The 20,227-nt window shown below is 38.6% G+C and overlaps 1 protein-coding gene across 1 annotated transcript; it reads left to right on the forward strand.

The window, feature by feature from the left end:
* The first annotated feature begins 1,736 nt into the window (after positions 1-1,736).
* Positions 1,737-11,040, forward strand: KRT20 (keratin 20, type I). The gene is made up of 8 exons (XM_011998858.1): positions 1,737-2,184; positions 4,296-4,378; positions 6,223-6,379; positions 6,732-6,893; positions 7,064-7,189; positions 8,636-8,856; positions 9,567-9,604; positions 10,525-11,040. Exons 1-8 carry the CDS (start codon positions 1,795-1,797, stop codon positions 10,620-10,622), a joined length of 1,275 nt encoding a protein of 424 aa, XP_011854248.1. The 5' UTR covers positions 1,737-1,794; the 3' UTR covers positions 10,623-11,040.
* Positions 11,041-20,227: the final 9,187 nt, after the last annotated feature.

Consider the following 20,227-nt stretch of genomic DNA (forward strand, 5'->3'; position numbering starts at 1 on the left):
ATCTATTAACAAAGGAATTTATAACTCTAATAAGTTAGCAAGGTCTTCTTGCTACCAGTCCAGTCATTGGTGGTGAGTGCTCAGTACTGGCTGATGAATACATGAATGGATAAAAATGTAAGAGCTGTCCACACATATACCATAAAATGCATAAAGTAGATCCCGTTTTATCTCAATTTTTATTTCTGTGATATAACTGAGATAAAATCAAACACAATGTATTATTTTAAAGTATACTGTTCATAAGAGAGAAATAATGTGATCTGACCTTATTTTAGAAGAAAGTTGTCTGTAAAAAAATTTAAACTCAAAAGTAAAAAAGCCACTGGTTTCTAAAAGCTCAAAAAATTTTTTTTAAGTGATTGGCTTTCAGAACAACAGCAACAACAAATAAGCCTCTAAAATAAGACAAGTAAATTCCAATTTTTTATTTTTGCATTTACTTGCTTGCTTGCTTTAATTATATACAAATCTCAATTCCATTAAAGTATCAGGATGACAGTTAATTAGATGTTTTTAGTGACTTTTCCAATCCCTTCTAATTAACTTGATTAAGGAAGTGATTTACTTGCTTCATGGGAGGTGTGAATTCTCAGCCAGGGGGTTTGAATGAAGGGAAGCAAGTGACTCAGGCATTTATTGGGTGCTTACAATCAGATTCCCACTGGTGAGATCACGCCCATGTGTCTGGAGGTCCACACGCAAGCAGCTGCCTCCAGCCCAACCCTGGATGCTGAGTGTAGTCCCAAGGCCCCGCCTGCCCCACTTCCTATACATACAGCCACTCCTGCTGTGATTGTGGGGACATACAAGGATGATCAGGCTTCCGTGGAAGCTTCTGCAATTAAAATCCACTGGGGATTCTAGAAGGAGGACCTGTAAGTAGATTCCGGATGGATGGGGCAGAGTCTGTCTCATGGTGGGTGTTTAGCTGGCCTTATACAAAAGAGGAGACCCATCCTGGTACCATGCCAGGTGCAAAGCACTGTGCGATTTATTGTAAGTGTCTGGGTAACAGGGCTTGAAGCCAGGCAGTGACTAGAAACCTAAAATGCATTATTTAGTCATAGAACATTAGAAATAGAAAGAAAATAACCTCCCAAATCATCTAGTCCATCACTCAGCTAAATTCATTTAATTCATATCCCCAAACTACATCTCCAAATGTACAATGGTTTCATTCCTGGTTTAGGGATTTGAGGTTTTGTGTCTGTACAAAATATATTAATAGTCTTATAAAATAAGATGTCCAAAACAGAATAAACTTAAAAACCAAACACAAGTAAAGCATGAAACAGAGGTTCTGAAGAGCAACTCCTCAATACAAATAAACCATTGTCCTTTATCTCCATTGTGACTTTCAGTTATGTAGGCACATCTGCCTTTTTACATACCTAAATTATACATGAGGATTATAAATATTCTTTATGTGTATGTTAGGATGAAAAAAACCTGCCAAGGCAGGTGCATGGGCTAAAAGAACACACCTTCCTGTTTCCTTTTGTTACCTGTTTAATTTAAAAAAAAAAAAAAAGTTGCCCCTGATAAAAGCCTCCAATAAATGCCTCTAGTGCTATTTTCTGGAATTGAATTAAACATATTAACATATTGTTATACAAAGGGGGGGGCGTGGAAGCAAGGCAAGGTGGACCGTGGTGCCAATCCTAGTGACATGTCAGCAGAGGAGGAGTTTCTTGCCTGTGGACTTCATAAAAGGCTAGCTCAACACCCTCCATGAGACACACTCTGCCCCAACCATCCTGAAGCTACAGGTGCTCCCTCCTGGAATCTGCAATGGATTTCAGTCGCAGAAGCTTCCACAGAAGCCTCAGCAACTCCTTGCAGGCCTCTGTAGTCAGTACAGTGGGCACGCAGCGCCTCGGGATGACACCCAGCGTTTATGGGGGTGCTGGAGGCCGAGGCATCCGCATCTCCAACTCCAGACACACGGTGAACTATGGGAGCGACCTCACCGGTGGCGGGGACCTGTTTGTTGGCAATGAGAAAATGGCCATGCAGAACCTAAATGACCGTCTAGCGAGCTACCTAGAAAAGGTGCGGACCCTGGAGCAGTCCAACTCCAGACTTGAAGTGCAGATCAAGCAGTGGTACGAAACCAACGCCCCGAGGGCTGGTCGTGACTACAGCGCGTATTACAAACAAATTGAAGAGCTGCGAAATCAGGTGAGAGATGACGCCTGTGTTTCCTAGTCTGTGTTTAGCTGAAAGTTAAATCAAGAGGTTATCTATGTTAGGCAGGTCCAAATGGACGTTGTAAAGCCAATTAGGCTAAAATGTTACATCTACAAAAATTCTTTCATCTACCTTTAGACTGTACAATAGGATGACCTTAAATCATGCTATTTTTAATGTTTAATATAATTATATACAAAATATGAACATTTTATCCTCCGGAATAAAATAAATCTTTGTCACAGCCTACCACATCAGGGCTAAATGTATAGTGAGCAATCTTTCTGAAAAGAGCTAAAAATTAATTATGTGATAAATCTTAGTTTTTCATCTAGTCCTCAAGTTTTGAAACCCCAGTCAATTCAAAGACTTTTCTCCTTTTATTTAAGTAAATATTATAAGGTATGACCATTAGAATCCTGTACTGCAGATTTAAATAACAAAGTGATTCTGGGTGGAAACAGTGTGGCAGGAATATGGGTCTTAATGATGCCTGTGATTTTTAAGTGCCCTGTTTAATAACATGACCATCAGCATCAAGCAGTTCAGAAACTAATTCTACAGTAATAAAATATTCTATTGCCCCCAATTCATGTTTATTGCAATCATATCACAACCTCCTCCTATGTCATCAAAAAAAGGGTGGAGCTCTGTATTTTATCAGTTGCATGGAATAGAAGCAGAAGACTTTGCTCCTAAGTGAACATTTCATATATGACACAGAGCACTTGCTTCGAATTAAAGTTCTTATCTAATCCAGAAAAAGTGTTCACTGTCATTTCTGTGTTAAGATTCATACTCCTTTAGAGTAAAGCCCATTTACTTACCAGCAAGTCTATTTTTCTTGAGTTGTGCTAAACATCAGAGCAATTTGATTCGGACTCTATGGGAAGTTGCTTTGGAATTTTAGAAACTATGGGCGTGTGAAGCAACGGTATTTAGATTGCCCTTCCGGAATAAAGTTCCTCCTTCTTAGGCTCTCACTAAAAATGTTCGAACCACACCTGTCTCATGTTTCTGACTCTACTTTGGCTCATCTCAAATACACAGGCACAGGCCATCCGTCCCATTGAGCTGGACAGTCCCAACCGTAGGGAGCAGCCCTCTCCAAAACTGGATCCATTGAAAGAGAAATGTCATTGCAACATCCTCTGCAAGTAGATTTTTCATCTATATGCATCCATCATGCATTTAGTTCTTTTATGTATCATGTTCTTTCATTCAGCCAATACTGAATGACACTAACTAGGTGCTGGGCACCATGCTAGGCACTGAGGAATAGTATGGTGGACACAATGTGATTTATGAGGAAACAGGGATGGACAGAGGGACCAGCACACAGAGGGATAATGAGACCACAGGCAGATCATCCAGTTCAGTTTTGAGAGCATCTGTGAAGGCTCCTTTGAAGCAATGTTGTCGAACCTGAGACATGAGGGAGGAATGGGAGCTCACCAGACCAGAGGGGCTAAAAGAAATGTTATAAGCCGAAACATCAAAGGCGAGGCACTCAGTAAGTTCTGATGACTCAAGTTAAGTTAAATTCTCCTTCTGTAAAATCACAAGAAAGTAGACCAAACCCTGGGGCATCTAGGGTTGCATTTTATGACTCTATTATGTTAAACACCCATGTCATTATTTTTTCTATATTTTCTTGTAGAAATGCTTGAAATAAACATCATCTTTTACATAATAGTCACTGCAGCTGGAGATAAACTAAATCCTTGTAAACACCTATCCAATTGAAAATGTCATTCTTGGCTGGGCGTGGTGGCTCACGCCTGTAATCCCAGCATTTTGGGAGGCCGAGGCGGGTGGATCACCTGAGGTCAGGAGTTCAACACCAGCCTGGCCAACATGGCAAAACCCCATCTCTACTAAAAATGCAAACATTAGCCGGGCATGGTGGTGGATGCTTGTAACCCCAGCTACTCGGGAGGCTGAGGCAGGAGAATCGCTTGAACCTGGGAGGCAGAGGTTACAGTGAGCCAAGATCGCACCATTGCACTCCAGCCTGGGCAACAGAGCAAGATTCTGTCTAAATAAATAAATAAATAAATTTTTAAAAAAGAAAATGTCATTCTTTCTCATGTATTTTCCAGATTAAGGATGCTCAACTGCAAAATGCTCGATGTGTCCTGCAAATTGATAATGCTAAACTGGCTGCTGAGGACTTCAGACTGAAGTAGGTTCCCTAATATGTGGCAAAAGTTTCTGAAAAAGAATTCCTTTAGTAGTCCTTCCAGATAATCAGCTTTCCATATCATTGTTGGTAAAGGAACCACGGTTCAATGTTTCCAGAATCCTGAAGCCTAAAGGAGGTTAGAAGCTACGTGTTAGGAGCTAGCCCAGCACTCAGGGATGACCTTCTCTCTTGATCCCCTGGCATGTAACTGAACACCTCCAGTAACTACTATTCTCCTTTGTTATTACTGGTTGCTAAGTTTTTTTTTTAGTAACCTGGTATCTACCTTTTAACCCACTAAACCTAATTCTGCCCTTTGGAGTAATAAGAAAGCAATTTACAGTTCTCCTTCTCCCTAAGTGCCTTTCTGTTATCTAAAGAGAGTCTTAAGTCTACCCTTGGTGATTCTCCAGGTAATTCTCCATGTTCATTCAAGTACCTGCAAGTGTATGACCCAAGTTCCAGGGGTGACTCTTGATGATTTCTGGTTTGCCAGTGTTTTACAGGATGGTCTGGCCAACCAAAGAATCAGGACCAATCTATAATAATTAACCGGGTGTGGTGGCACATGTCTGTAATCCCAGCTACTTGGGAGGCTGAGGCAGGAGAATCACTTGAACCTGGGAGGCGGAGGTTTCAGTGAGCCGAGATCGTGACATTGCACTCCAGCCTGGGTGACAGAGTGAGACCTTGTCTCAAAAAAAAAAGAAAAAATTGTGTTTACTTTCTCTGTAGTCATCACACCACATGTGACCAGAGCTGTTCCTTACAAACAGCTTCCACACTAGGGCATCTTCATCCTGAATTTGTACAATGCATTAACACCAAAAAGCCTTTTGTGGTTAGAAGAGTAGCCTTTTAATGCTCCAAGAGATTAACTAGAAGGAAATAGGAAATCAAATCCAAAGATTAAAGCAGTAAAGGTGCATTAGTTACAATTTTACCTAGCACTGAGTGTCCCATTGCATTGTCACTTTTTAAAGCTGGATATTTTAGGAAATTGGGCAGGGCGTGGTGGTTAATGCCTGTAATCCAGCACTTTGAGAGGCTGAGGCAGGCGGTTTGCTTGAGTCCTGGAGTTTGAGAACAGCTTGGGCAACATGGCGAAACCACGTCTCTACACAAAAATACAAAAAAAGTAGCTGGGCGTGGTGGCATACACCTGTGGTCCCAGCTACTTGGGAGGCTAAGGTGAGAGGATTGCTTGAGCCCAGGAGGTTGAGGCTGCAGGGAGCCATGATCACATCACTGTATTCCAGCCTGGGTGACAGAGTGGTACCCTGTCTCAAATACACACACACACACACACACACACACACACACATATATACATACAGTGAGAGAGACAGAGAGCGTATGTAAGATTGTAGAGGAGGATGTAGAGCTGTTTGAGATAAGTCACTTTGGATGCCTCAGTTCACAAAGTTATAAAAATAAATTGATCATGTACATTCATTAAGTAAAAGTATTTAATATCAATAATGAGAACCCTTTGCCAACACAATAATTAACACAATTTAATTTCTTGTAAGATAAATTCTAGAATTTAGAAGTGCTCAAAATTATTTCAGATTGCCTTTTTCCAGTCACTCCAAATTATAGAGATTATATTATTGAGCAAATTGTCTGATTCCTAGGTTCTTATGTACATTTCCTAGGTTCTTATGTACATTCCTAGGTTCTTATGTACATTTCATCATGAATGTATAAAGGCAGACATTATGAAGTATTGAAATTGATCTCCTCATAAGCCACATTTAAAAACCTATCTCATTATATTAGATTCTCTCTCTTATAATGGCTACAGAAGGACCAGTTATCTCTGTATACTAATTAATTCCCAGGTATGAGACCGAGAGGGGAATACGCCTAACAGTGGAAGCTGATTTCCAAGGCCTGCATAAGGTCTTTGATGACCTAACCCTACATAAAACAGATTTGGAGATTCAAGTTGAAGAATTGAATAAAGACCTAGCTCTCCTCAAAAAAGAGCATCAAGAGGTAAGAAAATATTCAGAAGTGGTATTGGAAATGATAGAATGGTTCTATATAATAATAATAATAGGAGGAGCAGGAGAAACAGGAGAAGGGGGAAGAGTTGGTGGTGGTAATGACAGAGATGATGATGATGACAATAGTGATACAAGCCCCGCCTTCTTTTCATAATGTTGTTGTAGGTTAAATGACTTAGAGCAGTACCTGGACCACAATAAGCCCACCACAAGTTATTATTTTATTTCTTTTTTACTCATTGCCAATGAAAGAGGTCATGAGACTTCTTATGTCTTTTCTGCCCAACCTTATCTGAGAATGTGCTTCAGACTAAAATCAATCAGAATTTTCACTTTCATAGGAAGTCGATGGTCTATACAAGCATCTGGGCAACACTGTCACTGTGGAGGTTGATGCTGCTCCAGGCCTGAACCTTGGTGCCATCATGAATGAAATGAGGCAGAAGTATGAAGTCATGGCCCAGAAGAACCTTCAAGAGGCCAAAGAACAGTTTGAGAGACAGGTAACTGCACAATTGTAAAGTGTGAGCAAATGTGTAGAAGCTTTCCTCCAGAAAGAGATAACTCAGTTTCTTCTTCATTTGTTCATTCTTTCTTTCTCTTTCTGTCTTTTCTTTCTTATTTCCATCCCTCAACTGTTTTTTTTTTTTTTTTCACTCTCGGCACTTTGTAGACTGAAGTTCTGCAGCAACAGGTCACAGTGAACACTGAAGAATTAAAAGGAACTGAGGTTGAACTAACAGAGCTGAGACGCACCTCCCAGAGCCTCGAGATAGACCTCCAGTCCCATCTCAGCATGGTAAACCACATCTAACTTCTCTTTCTCAATCCAGTATGTGTTTACCAAGGTCCTCTGTTAGGAACTTAGAAATGCAAAGACCTACAAGAAATAACCCTTCCCCTTGCAGAGCTGGCAGGGAAAGAGGCCGAACAACTGATTATAATCAAAGGACAGAGAGAAATCGAGGAAAGGGCAATGTACTGCATGTATGCAGAGGAAAGAGTAAATCTGGAAGATTTCACAGGGAAAGTGGCATTTAAACCAGATATTTTTATAACTTTTAAGTTCAGGGGTAATATGCAGATTTATGATATAGTTAAACTTGTGTCATGGGGGTTTGTTGTACAGGTTATTTCATCACTCAGGTATTAAGCCTAATACCCATTTGTTATTTTTCCTGATCCTCTCCCTCCTCCTACCCTCCAGCCTCTGTTAGGCCCCCGTGTCTGCTATTCCCCTGTATGTGTCCATTATACCAGATCTTAAAATTTAAGATACAATTTTAAGCTGGAGAATGAACTAGAGACATTCCAGGCCAAGCAAACCAGCCAGCCCACGACAAATTATGCTGTGGTAACCAGAATCCCTCAAACCACAGTGGCCTGCAGCCACAATACTACATCCATCATGACATTTCCTTTCCAAGGGCAAGGCTAAAGGGGTAGGCCCTACCTAGGACAAGCCAGTGTTCTGGCAGAAAGAAAAGAGCAATGGTTGGGCCACTTGATAGCTCTTAAAGCTTCTCCTTAGAAAAAGCATTTGTCCTTTGGGAGGCCAAGGCAGGAGGCTCACTTGAGGTCAGGAGTTCGAGACCAGCCTGGCCAATATGGTGAAACTCCATCTCTACTAAAGATACAAAAATAAGCTGGGCATGATGGTGTGTGCCTATAATCACAGCTACTGGAGGCTGAGGCAGGAGAATCGCTTGATCCCAGGAGGCAGAGGTTGCAGTGAGCCGAGATCGCACTACTGCACTCCAGCCTGGGGAACAGAGCAACATTCCGTCTCAAAAAAAAAAAAAGAAAAAGAAAAGGCATTTGTCAGTTTGACCGGCATTTCATTAACCAAAGAGAGTCACATGACCCAGCCAGGTGTCAATGGATTAAAGGAATCTAATCCTGCAACTGAGAAATGCCACAGATCACATGGCCAGGTCTGATGAAGGAGTGAGAGGTATAACATCTTCACATGGTGGGGAAGCAAATATTGAGAACAATTCTACAATGTGCTGCACTGAGAGAACAGTGGGTGCAAAGCTACAAGCAAAGAAAAACCCCAAGAGCTAATGATCCTAGCTGGCTGGCTGAGGTTGCCTAGTTGGGAAGAGTGGGAGATGGAGCTAGAAATACACACCATGCCCACAGTGATGAACTGCAGAGACCCTTCTCAAAATAAATTAAAATTGACCCATCTCTTGAATCAAGTCCTTAGACAAGAAATGCCCTATTTTTCTTGTGCTCATAGAAAGAGTCTTTGGAGCACACCCTAGAGGAGACCAAAGCCCGTTACAGCAGCCAGTTAGCCAACCTCCAGTCGCTGTTGAGCTCTCTGGAGGCCCAACTGATGCAGATTCGGAGTGACATGGAACGCCAGAACAATGAATACCATATCCTTCTTGACATAAAGACTCGGCTTGAGCAGGAAATTGCTACTTACCGCCGCCTTCTGGAAGGAGAAGACGTAAGGTAAGACTCTTAGAATCAAGGAATAGGTGTCAATGTCTGTATGCACTTCTATTTTAATGTCCCTGTCACTCATTACCCAGCACCAATGCAATCCCTAAGACAGAAGTAATTATACTCACACGCGCCTCACCACCACCACCAAAACGAAAATATACCAAAAAGTAGACACACGCCCAAAATATCAAGTACAGCCTTGAGATCATGTGATAGGACTGAGTTAGAAGATAATTCTCCAAATGATAGATTATGCTGATATTAATTTTCATCATTAATATATAATTGAAGGCATAACAGCCTTTTGGAAATTCTAATTGAGAGCTCATGAATTAGAAAATAAGTTGCTGAGGTCCACGGGAGCCAGAATCATCAGTGTGGCAGCAGCAACTGTCTTCAGATACCATACCTAAGAATATCAACAAGAGAACACAAGATTTAAACTTCCATTGTAATTTTGTTACTTTAATTAGAGGAACTTCTTAGCTTATATTAAACTGGTCAGTTTTAAAGCTATGTATTTTTCAAGTTAAAAAGTAAAACGCTCAAGTTTGCAATAACAAGCAATGTAAAAGGGAAAGATACATGAAAGCATTAAAACACATTCACTTGGACTTTGAAATATAAAAAACAAGAGTGCATTCCATTTTCAAAACAGCAATAATCCTTTTTTCTGTTTCTTTTTTCTTCTTTTCATTAAAAAAAAAACAAAACAGAACTACAGAATATCAGTTAAGCACCCTGGAAGAGAGAGGTAAGTTCTAAATTTTTGCACATTTTCTATGACACTCAGCTGCTTTCCAATAACTATCTCCCATGGATAAAAAGTAAAGTGAGGCTGTTTCAGTCTGTTTTCTGCTCCTGTAATGGAATACCTGAGACTGAATAATTTACAAACAATAGAAGTTTACTTGGCTCACAGTTCTGGAGGCCAGAAAGTCCAATATCAAGGTGCCAACATCTGGTGAGGGCCTTCTTGCTGCGTCATCCCATGGCAGAAAGTAGAAGCACAAAAGAGTGTGCATGAGAGCCAGAGAGAAAAAGAAGGCTGATCTTGCTTTTATAACTAGACCACTCTCACAATAACTAACCCATTCCCATGGTAACCACATTAATCCATCCATGAGGGCAGAGCCCTCATCATCTAATCACCTCTTAGTAGGCCTCACCTCCCAACACTGTTACATTGGGGATTAAGTTTTCCACACATGAACTCTAGGGAACACATTCAAACCATAGCAAAGGCCAATTCTCAAAAGAGCAGATATGACACCAGGGATTCTAAAAATCTTGTACATGGCATAAAGAAACCCTCTATGTGGGAACTTGGGCACACTCCTCAGAACGGGGTGATTTTCTCGGCCTCTGCTATTGCTATCTTGAGACATCTGAGATCCTGAAAAGGAAAAACAAGACAAAATCTGAATTCCACTTAAATTCAAGATCATTTATTCCTTGAATTTATAAGAGTAGGATATTTGTAAATTTGGGGAGAAGCACATTTTCTGTATCTATTTATAAAATGGACTTAAGATTTTTTGAGAAAGAGGATGGGTGTAACATATTTTTCTAAAAGAAGGAAATAAGTAAAAAGAATAATAATTTAAAGTTGAATATTATAAATCAGTAGAGTCATGTGCCTGAATTAACATTTAATGTTTAATATGAATTCAGATATAAAGAAAACCAGGAAGATTAAGACAGTCGTGCAAGAAGTAGTGGATGGCAAGGTCGTGTCATCTGAAGTCAAAGAGGTGGAAGAAAGTATCTAAATGGCTACCAGAAGGAGATGCTGCTGAGGTTTTGAAAGAAATGAGGCTATAATCTTATCTGCTCCCTGCAAGAAATCGGCCGTAAGAAAGCACTATTAATACTTTGCAGTGATTAGAAGGGGTGGGGTGGGGGAAATCCTATTTATCAGACTCTGTAATTGAATATAAATATTTTACTCAGAGGAGCTGCAAATTGCCTGCAAAAATGAAATCCAATGAGCACTAGAATATTTAAAACATCATTACTGCCATCTTTATCATGAAGCACATCAATTACAAGCTATAGACCACCTAATATCAATTTGTAGGTAATGTTCCTGAAAATTGCAATACATTTCAATTATACTAAACCTCACAAAGTAGAGGAATCTATGCAAATTGCAAATAAACTGGTTTCTAATTTTTTCCTGTTTCTGAATTGTAAAACCCCCTTTGGGAGTCCCTGGTTTCTTATTGAGCCAATTTCTTGGTTAATCTCATTGATTTTTCAGCATCAGTACAACTCTACAACCTTTGAGCTATCTCTGCTTTTTCCCATTGTTTCTACTGCCTTTTAAAAGTCTACACAGCTCTTTGAATAATTTGAGAGTCAAATTCAATCACAAATGCGGAGCAGAATAAGAGTGAAGTACACTATACTTAAAATGGAAATAGATTAAAAACATTACCGAAACCCTTCTCAAGGCAAAATGTGTCTCCTTTTGATAGTAAGCTGCATATGCTATCAGGTGCTCTCTTTTTTTATATATGGTGAACATATATTTTTAATGAAATTTTTTTAAATAACAGCTTTATTGAGACATAATTCACACACCATGAAATTCACCCTTACAATGTGTACAATTCAGTGGTCTTTGGTATGCTTAAAATATTTTGCAACCGTCACCACTACCTAATTTTACAACATTTCATCATCCCAAAAGGAAATCTTGTACCTATAGGTAGTCACCCCCCATTTCCCTTCCTCCCAGCCCCTGACAACCACTAATCTACTTCCCCTCTCTACGGATTTGCCTACTCTGGACATTTCGTATAAATGGGATCATACGATGTGCCCTTTTATACACAAATGTTCATAGCAGCATTACTCATAAGAGTCCCAAAGCAAAACACCTCAAATGTCCATCAACTGATGAATGGATAAACAAAATGTAATATATCCACACAATAGAATCTCATTCGTCAATAAAAAGGAATGAAGTACTAACACATGCTATAACAGAGATGAACTTTGAAAATATGCTAAGTGAAAGAAGCCAAATCCAAAAAAAAGAAAAACACACATTGTAACCTCACCCTTTCTGCATTTTAGTGAGCAATCATTGCATATGAATGTGTATGGGAAAAAATCAATGTGCGCTAAATCATTGTATTCTAGTAAACAGATTGGACTTAAAACTTGATACAGAAGTTGTAAATAAGTGGGAGTGAGTTTGATTATTATATAGAAAATACATGATTCATTTAAGAATAATAATATCCACCATTTATTGAGCACTTACTATGAGCCTGCGTGCCAAACATTTCATGCATTTCTCATTTAATTTTCACAATAATCCTGTGAGGTAGACGCTATTAGGTTGAATCATATGAACCTGCCAATATATGATAATTTCTAAGAGTTGGGAATTTTTGAGGATGTGGATGGTACCACTTTGAATTCCTAAGATTTAATATAATACCTAACATGCATCAGGCAGTTGATTCATTATTTTGAATTGAAAGAATAAAGTTTTTTAGAAGCTTTCCAATATATGCTAATTTCTGACTTTCAGAAATTGCAATTTTATATGCTATTATATAGCATATATAATAAGGTTCAACCTTATTATATTATCCCCGTTTTACATATGAGGATAAATGAGGACTCATATGAAGACATGAGATAAAGACTTTCCCAAAGTCATGCAGTTAGCAAGTAGTAGAACGAGACTGAACCTCAGGGCTGTTTCTCTAAAACCATGACACCCTCTTAAGCAACCAATTACATAACAAACCAATACATGATTCACAGTTGAAATAGGCACTTGCCTATCCACAGTTATTTTGTTGTTTTCTAATTGTCATTTTCATCAGGCAGACACAACAGCCAATTGTGGCAAATGTCCAGCTTTGCTGGCTAACATCACACATGACTTCATTCAGCACAACTTTTGTCAGAAAAGGTGTTTCCACCTATTTTCACTGCCTTCTTTTCCAAAGAGGTTTCACTCATTTTTTTCTTAATTTTCTTCCAAGTCACGCCAGCTAGTAAATTGCATTTAAAAATGTTAAGAATATTTAAAAGTGAATTCTTTTTCACCTACTCAGTCACATTCCAGAATAGTCTGAAACTTCGACTTGCAAATACCAGACTGAATCTGATTAATAAGAAACCTATGCAGATGGGTTTGTAACTGATTAGGACTGACCACTGTCTTATGGCAATGATGGCACAGTGTTAAAAGAGGTAGGGTTGTTATTCTTAATTTAGGATGGTCCTCTTTTAACTACCTGTTAAAAGAAGTAGAATTGTTATTTTTAGATCAGAAAAATGAGGATTTTTTTTTTCCTCTTGCTTCTTTGGTCTATCTCTAGTTTCTTCCAAGCAATCTTTCAAAGAAGTGGGTGAGTGCTACATACACGTGGACCAGATGGTGGAGTTCTACCTCCAGTTCTGCCAGCAGTTACTGTGTGAAAGTGAAGCATTAATCTTTGTATCTATCTATATTTCTTATAGGAGCTAAGAACCAGAATGACATAATCCTATTTCTGACAGGTGTACAAATCCAGAGAAGTCTTTATCAAAACACATTAGAATTATCATCAATGTATTTTTTCATTTTATATGAAATTGTCAGTGCAGAAGTGAAGCTATCAAACTCAGAGAGAGCCCCTAGAGATGAGGTAAGGATGGAAATCACTATTTTATCTGAGCTCTGGAGATTATTTCTACCCAGAGTTCTGAATCATCTAAAAGGGAGAATAACATGGAGTGATACAAAATCAAAACACGGCCAGTGACCCCCTCAGACACTCTGTTCTCACCCATATGCATCAGGATCAGCCTCAGGTACCTGATTAGACCCCCAAGTAACAATTCCAACTTCAAGCATTTGTAGTGATTTCTATTTTTGAATTCTCCTTCAAACATCTCTGTTTTCTCTCCCCTAAGCTCATTTCCAAGATTCCTCTCATCACGGTATTATTTTATCATCTTCCTGTCTCCTACCACTTTCAAAATTCTCCCCTGCTTTCAAGAACCATTGATCTCTGGAGCCCAGAAGTCAATCTCACTCATGCCCCTTAGGATCCTTGTTTAACCCTCATCTCAAAAGTACAACACATAAAATGTAAGCAACCCAAAATTCTCTCAGTCACTCACAGGATTTTATAATATTATCCAAAGCGAAAGATAGTACAGACCGACGGATCAACGAGTTGCAGAAAATGACAGTTCTATCTTACGGGAAAAAACTCAGGTAGAAAACCCTGCAAAGACCAGGACACGAACCAACCTGACAAGAAAAGATGAGTGTATGATTTACTCAATAAAAATCTAAAGATGTGTAAAAACCGTATACCTAATAATCTCTATTTTGAACATTTCCTAAACTCTACAAAAATGGAAGACATAATTCTTTTGAACAGTTTGCCCTGGCTATAATCATTTTCCTCTCTGCCTCAACTTATGTAATCACTCTGCCAACAAGCCCAAGATTGTTTTTTTTTTTTTTAACATCCCCACTGGCTTATACATTAACGTGCTGTCAAAGAACATTATTTTCACTTCTAAAACCTCTAAAGCAGAGTCTTGATGATTTAATTTAGCCTCCCACTTCAAAAAAAAAAAAAGTCACTGAAGAAGAAATATTTCTCTTTTCAGCTTCTGAAGTTCCTCCCCATTCATAACCGAATTCAAAATAAATCTTGGTCAAAGAATACCAGTCAATTAGGGCACAGTCATTTTCAAATGAAATGAATTTTAAATGACACATTCAAACACATTAAGTCTTCACTTCTTTCAAATGAAATCATTTTAGGAGTGCAGTGATAAAGTTCAGCCAAACACCACGCTAGGACTCAGGCTAAAAAATAGACGTAGTACCTACCTAAGAAGCTTAATCTAGGATAATATGTAATATGTATAGAAATGTAAACAAATAATATATAAACATAATTTTTAGAGATTGAGCAATGTTATTTAAATTTTACTGTAGGCATTAGAGTTGGAAAGTATATACCTTTCAGCACAAAATCAATTCCAAGTTCAAAAATACAACTGAATCTTATTCTCATATTATGTGATCAAATCACTGAGGTACAACTTGGAATTTGGCACATTTCCTTTGCTTCTGTTTTCATTTCGATGGCAGTAAAATGGAGTCTCTCTGTCTTGGGGGACACTTGGGACTGAATAATAGTTAACAACCATAACGTCAAGTTCTTGTGTGGGGAGTGCAAGTTTAACTTGTGCTTTAAAAGATCTCTGAAGATGTGGCTACAGCTCAAAGCTAAAACGAAAACCACATTTGCCTGTGTGTTTACAGAATTTCATGTGTCATGTTGTTGCTTATAAGCCATGAAAAGTCATTCTCTAGGTCTCAGCCCATACACTAAAAAATTCACGGAGAAAGCTTAAAAGAAAAGAAAAGAAAAAAAAAGAGCACCTCCTGGTGATGTGCAGGGCAGAAGCCTGGTGTCAAGTGTCGTACCTAGGGGATATCAGAGTATCCTCTGCCCTTTTGATTGTCACTGCCATCAGCAAGGTTGTGGTATCTATAGAAGGCACTGCAGGCCCGAATCCTATCTCTGCCACCTCCCAGCTGCATGGGCTTAAATAAATCACTTAACAGTTGGACTCTCAGACTGCTCATCTGTAAAATGGGATTACATCTCAAGCTGTAATCCCAGTGCTTTGGGAGGCCAAGGCAGAAGGATCACTTGAGGCCTAAAGTTCAAGACCAGCTTGGGCAATATAACAAGACCCCGTCTCTACAAAAAATTCAAAATAAATTTTAATAAAAATAGCCAGTGTCGTGCTGCATGCCTCTAGTCCCAGCTACTTGGGAGGCTGAGGCAGGAGGATCGCTTAAGCTCAGGAGTTCAAGGTTTCAGAGCTATGGTCACACCACTGCACTCCAGCCTGAGTGAGGGCAACCAAGGAAGACCCTGTCTCAAACAAACAAACAAATAAAACCAGTACCACCTTAAGAGGTTACCATGAAGGTTAAAAAATAATGTCTGTAATTCACCTGGCCCAGTGTCCAAAAAGTAGTAAGTACATAATAACTGATAATTCAAACAAAGACAAGCTCAGTCAAAATGCTTATAATATAGATATAAGGAATCCTTGGTAAAAACCTCCATATGGGGCTAAAATCACTGGCATTTCCACTGAACAGATTTTCATTCTCTCAAGAAATCAAACAAATGGATCATGGCTTCTCTCAAGCTGAGACTGCCTTAGGTTGCGACATTCTTTCCGTGTCTACGGCAAATGTGTGATTTCTGCAAATCTCTTGCTTAAACCCCCTTTATTTAGAAATCCCACTTGCTTGCTCTTTGTGACAAGTTTAGGTTGGGGAGAAATATGTCCCTTCACATTTGTCTCTTATGTAATAATATAAAAGGAAGTTGTAATTGGATTTCACCACGGGTTCGTCATTTGTGTCCCTGGGAAAGTGGCTTTTTTTTTTTTTTTTTTTTTTTTTTTGAGATAGAGTTTTTTTTTTTTTTTTTTTTTCACAAAAAGTCAAAATATTCCATCCATTTGCCAGAATTGATCCCGGGTATTCCTTATGGAGGTTTGCCAGGGGCTTCAGGTGTGGCCCCATCTGTCCCCTAATCCCTAGTGGGCACTGCTAGTTCTAGCTCAGGACTCTTCACAAAGGAAGAACCTCAGCTTCAGGGAGGCTGTCATCAGGGAGATAATATCTGGATATGCAGGTGGACAGGAGGCAGCAGTAAACTGGCATCTGTTCCCTAATCCCTAGTGGGCACTGCTAGTTCTGCCTCAGGACTCTTCACAATGGAAGAATCTCAGCTTTGGGGAGGCTGTAATCCGGGAGATAATATCTGGATATGCAGATGGACAGGAGGCAGCAGTAAACTACAGGGAATCTAGTCTACAGGTCTGGAATTCCTCAGGAGTCAGTCTGTACTCTACAAGGCAAAACAAGTGCTAGCCATTATGAGACAAACTCCAATGAGATAAAGGCTAGAGAAAGAAGCTTTCTCAGGAGAAAGGGTTCCCAGAGAAGGTGGAGCAGCAGGGGCTGCAGAAGATCCCTCTGCAGGGAGCACCTGCACACTGGCACCAAGCAAAGACATCTGAGTGCATGTTTCTGGGTATATGTGTGTGCATGCACGTGTACATTAGAATGAGAGTAACATCTGAATGTGTCTACATTGTGAATCCACTAATACTTAAATTATTATACTTTGTAGCTTGCCTTTATATTGATACACTCTTTTTAATTTTGGAAAAATTTCCTCATACATAACACACATTAACGACCCAGCAGTTTGATTTATCAAGAGAGAAATCAAGAAGCATATATTGAATGCTGACTTTGTCCAAGACACTGGGCAAATGGACCAGACATTGAAGATGGAGATAACAGCAGACCCAGTACTTGAATACTTTCATGTTGGCTTGGTTGAAATACTTGATTTAATTTTCAAAAAGACCACATCATTTTGACATAATTCAAGTTGTGTAATAGTTACAGGCTTACTTCACATATTATCTCTGCTATTGAAATGTTCAAAAAAATCAGGTTATTATTTTAGTAAGAGAAACAAAAAGTACTGCATACGCTTATGGAAAAACCCTAAACAATGGCCAAGTATTTGCTAATTATTATGGTTAATTGTTTGTATTAAGTAAGTAGCATCTCAATGATCTCACAGGTATTCAATAATTTTGCTGAGAAATTAATCTTTACCAGATAGATTCAATCTCCACTTACAAATGTATAGAAAGCCTTCTAAAAGCCTCCTTTTGGGGAGTTAAACATCGGGCACTCATGGACATACAGAATGGCAACAATAGACACTGGGAATTACTGTGGGGAGCAAAGGTTAAAAAACTGTTGGGTACTATGCTTACTGCCTGGGTGATGAGATGAGTTGTACCCCAAACTGCAGCATCATGAAATACACACACATAACAAACCTGCACATATACCTCCTGAATCTAAAATAAGAGTTGAAATTATCTTTTTAATCCAGTAATGGTAAGTAAATAAAAATAAAAATATTCCTTTTTATTAAAGTTATGTATTATTAAATCAAATAAGAATTCAATTTTATTTTAGAAATCTAGAATACTTGTATATTTTTAAAACTTTTCCTTAGAATAAAATAAAACACAGAATCCAAATATACCAAATTGAAAAGGAGTTTTAGTGGCCATATATAAGGAAATAGAGGTCGCTGATGGAGAAATGAAGGCCCTGTTTCTCACAAGGCAGGAACTGTATCTTTACAATGATTTTAATGTATTTTATTTCAATAAATCCATTCTAGTCAAAATACATATATGTCTATAGCACACACAGTTAGTGCATACCTTATTAATGAAATCAGTATAAACATCTTTGCAAAAAAACTTATTTACACCCAGAAATTTTATTTCCTATCATCAAATACAGAGCAACCTGATTTTGGAAATTTGAATCCAATAAAGAATTTCCAAGAATCCACAATCCATGTTCTGTACCCAATTATTAAAATTCAAGTGATAGATAACTATATAATCTTAAGAGAAAAGCAGATTATAAAATATTATATTGAATCAATTATGTTAAAAAATGTATATAAAATACTCATATATACATACATCTTCTTTATGTTTTCTGCATCTTCTAAATTTCCTGCAATAAATACATAGAGGGCTATATTTTTTTTTAAAAAAAGGGCTATATAAATAGAACTATTTTGCAATGAGACATGTAGAGACTTGGGCCATCATCTCAAAGAAAACATGTAAAAGAAAAATCCTTATTCCTTCTTATCCAATCAAAATGCTCACAATTTAAATTCCTAAGGGAATTCCACCACCCTGGAATTGTACTACTTGGTTTCCAGGGATCTACAACTCTCTCTGAAAGCAGGCTTCTTTCAGTTAATGCATTTCCTACAAGAACGTTAGTTTTCATGTTCAATATACAAGCCATATCAACTTCAAAGGTAAATAATACATCAAACAAGAAAGTACAAGAACTTTATGTCTTAAAAATTTAAAATACTGGATACAATTCCTTGAAGTACGCTTTGCAAAGTTTTCACAGCAAAGTTTAAAATATAACATTTAATGTATTCTATATTATATAATTTATCCTTTTTCATCATAGCAGTCAACTGAAATGGTTCACTAGCCTCTTAAACTTGGGGTTTTAATCACTTCTTAATTTAAACTGTGTTTCCACTTTCTCCTTATTGATAACGGCAATAAAACCTAAAGTGTTCACACAATCCATTCAACCAGTCAACACATTTATTGAGCAACCATTACAGGCAATATCTGTTGAAGGAATAAACATAATAAGTGCTGAGTGTAGAGCAGTGAGCAATCAGACAAGGCAAAACTGCTTAAACAACGATAATAAACTCTACTATAAACTCTGCTACAAACAACTCTACTCAAAAATAGTACTTTTTGGATTTGAAGAATCAGAGGGAAAAGAAACGTGCAACGTCCTAATGCCAAGGTTTTAAAATCCTTAAAAATGGAAATTCTGGCCGCGTGCGGTGGCTCACGCCTGTAATCCCAGCACTTTAGGAGGCCGAGGCAGGCGGATCACGAGGTCAGGAGATCGAGACCATCCTGGCTAACAAGGTGAAACCCCGTCTCTACTAAAATACAAAAAATGAGCCGGGCGTGGGGGCAGCCGCCTGTAGTCCAGCTACTCGGGAGGCTGAGGCAGGAGAATGGCGTGAACCCGGGAGGCGGAGCTTGCAGTGAGCCAAGATCGCGCCACTGCACTCCAGCCTGGGTGACAGAGCGAGACTCTGTCTCAAACAACAACAACAACAAAAATGGAAATTCTAATATCAATCTGGAAAATGTATTTATTCTCCACCTTTTGCCAGTGCATTTAACAGCTGCTTCTGAAGCTGTATTCTACTAAAAGGTATGCTTGATCATGATCGGATTTTACATCGGATTGGTTTTTCCAAAGGAAACAAATGGTTTACACGGGATTCTCCAAAGGAAACAAACAGAAAAGATGAGAGAAGAATTTAAAAAAGCATAAGGTTTAGGAAGAAGTAGTTAACGTATCCATTCAGCAATTGTTCATTATCTTCCTGCTGTGTACAAGACGCTAGGCAGTGCTGGGAATACAGGCAACAGACTAATTTGGAGAAGAAAAATTCCTTATGACAAGTAGACTCTACTCCACCCAGCTTTCTTTTTCATATAACAAATATTTAATGGAAATGATTATTCAATTACTTCTGTATCAATGAATTTTCATTATACATAAATCATTCACTTGTTGAGCTGGCCAAAAACCTGGGGGGAGGACCCAATTTTGAGTGGAGAAAGTGAACTTTTCAACTGTGACACCCATCTCACAACCTATAAAAGGTTAGCTTCCTGGCTTGCTGGCACAACT

Source organism: Mandrillus leucophaeus, unplaced genomic scaffold, assembly GCF_000951045.1.
Source record: "Mandrillus leucophaeus isolate KB7577 unplaced genomic scaffold, Mleu.le_1.0 Scaffold58, whole genome shotgun sequence".
Classification (NCBI taxonomy): Eukaryota; Metazoa; Chordata; class Mammalia; order Primates; family Cercopithecidae; genus Mandrillus; species Mandrillus leucophaeus.

What these genes read in the sequence shown, in the direction of transcription:
- KRT20 (XM_011998858.1), top strand. Translation starts at nt 1,795, where the DNA reads ATGGATTTCAGTCGCAGAAGCTTCCACAGAAGCCTCAGCAACTCCTTG. An exon ending in GCTGAGGACTTCAGACTGAA is followed by an intron (nt 4,379 to 6,222) that starts GTAGGTTCCCTA and finishes ATTAATTCCCAG; the next exon opens with GTATGAGACCGAGAGGGGAA. An exon ending in TCCAGTCCCATCTCAGCATG is followed by an intron (nt 7,190 to 8,635) that starts GTAAACCACATC and finishes TTGTGCTCATAG; the next exon opens with AAAGAGTCTTTGGAGCACAC.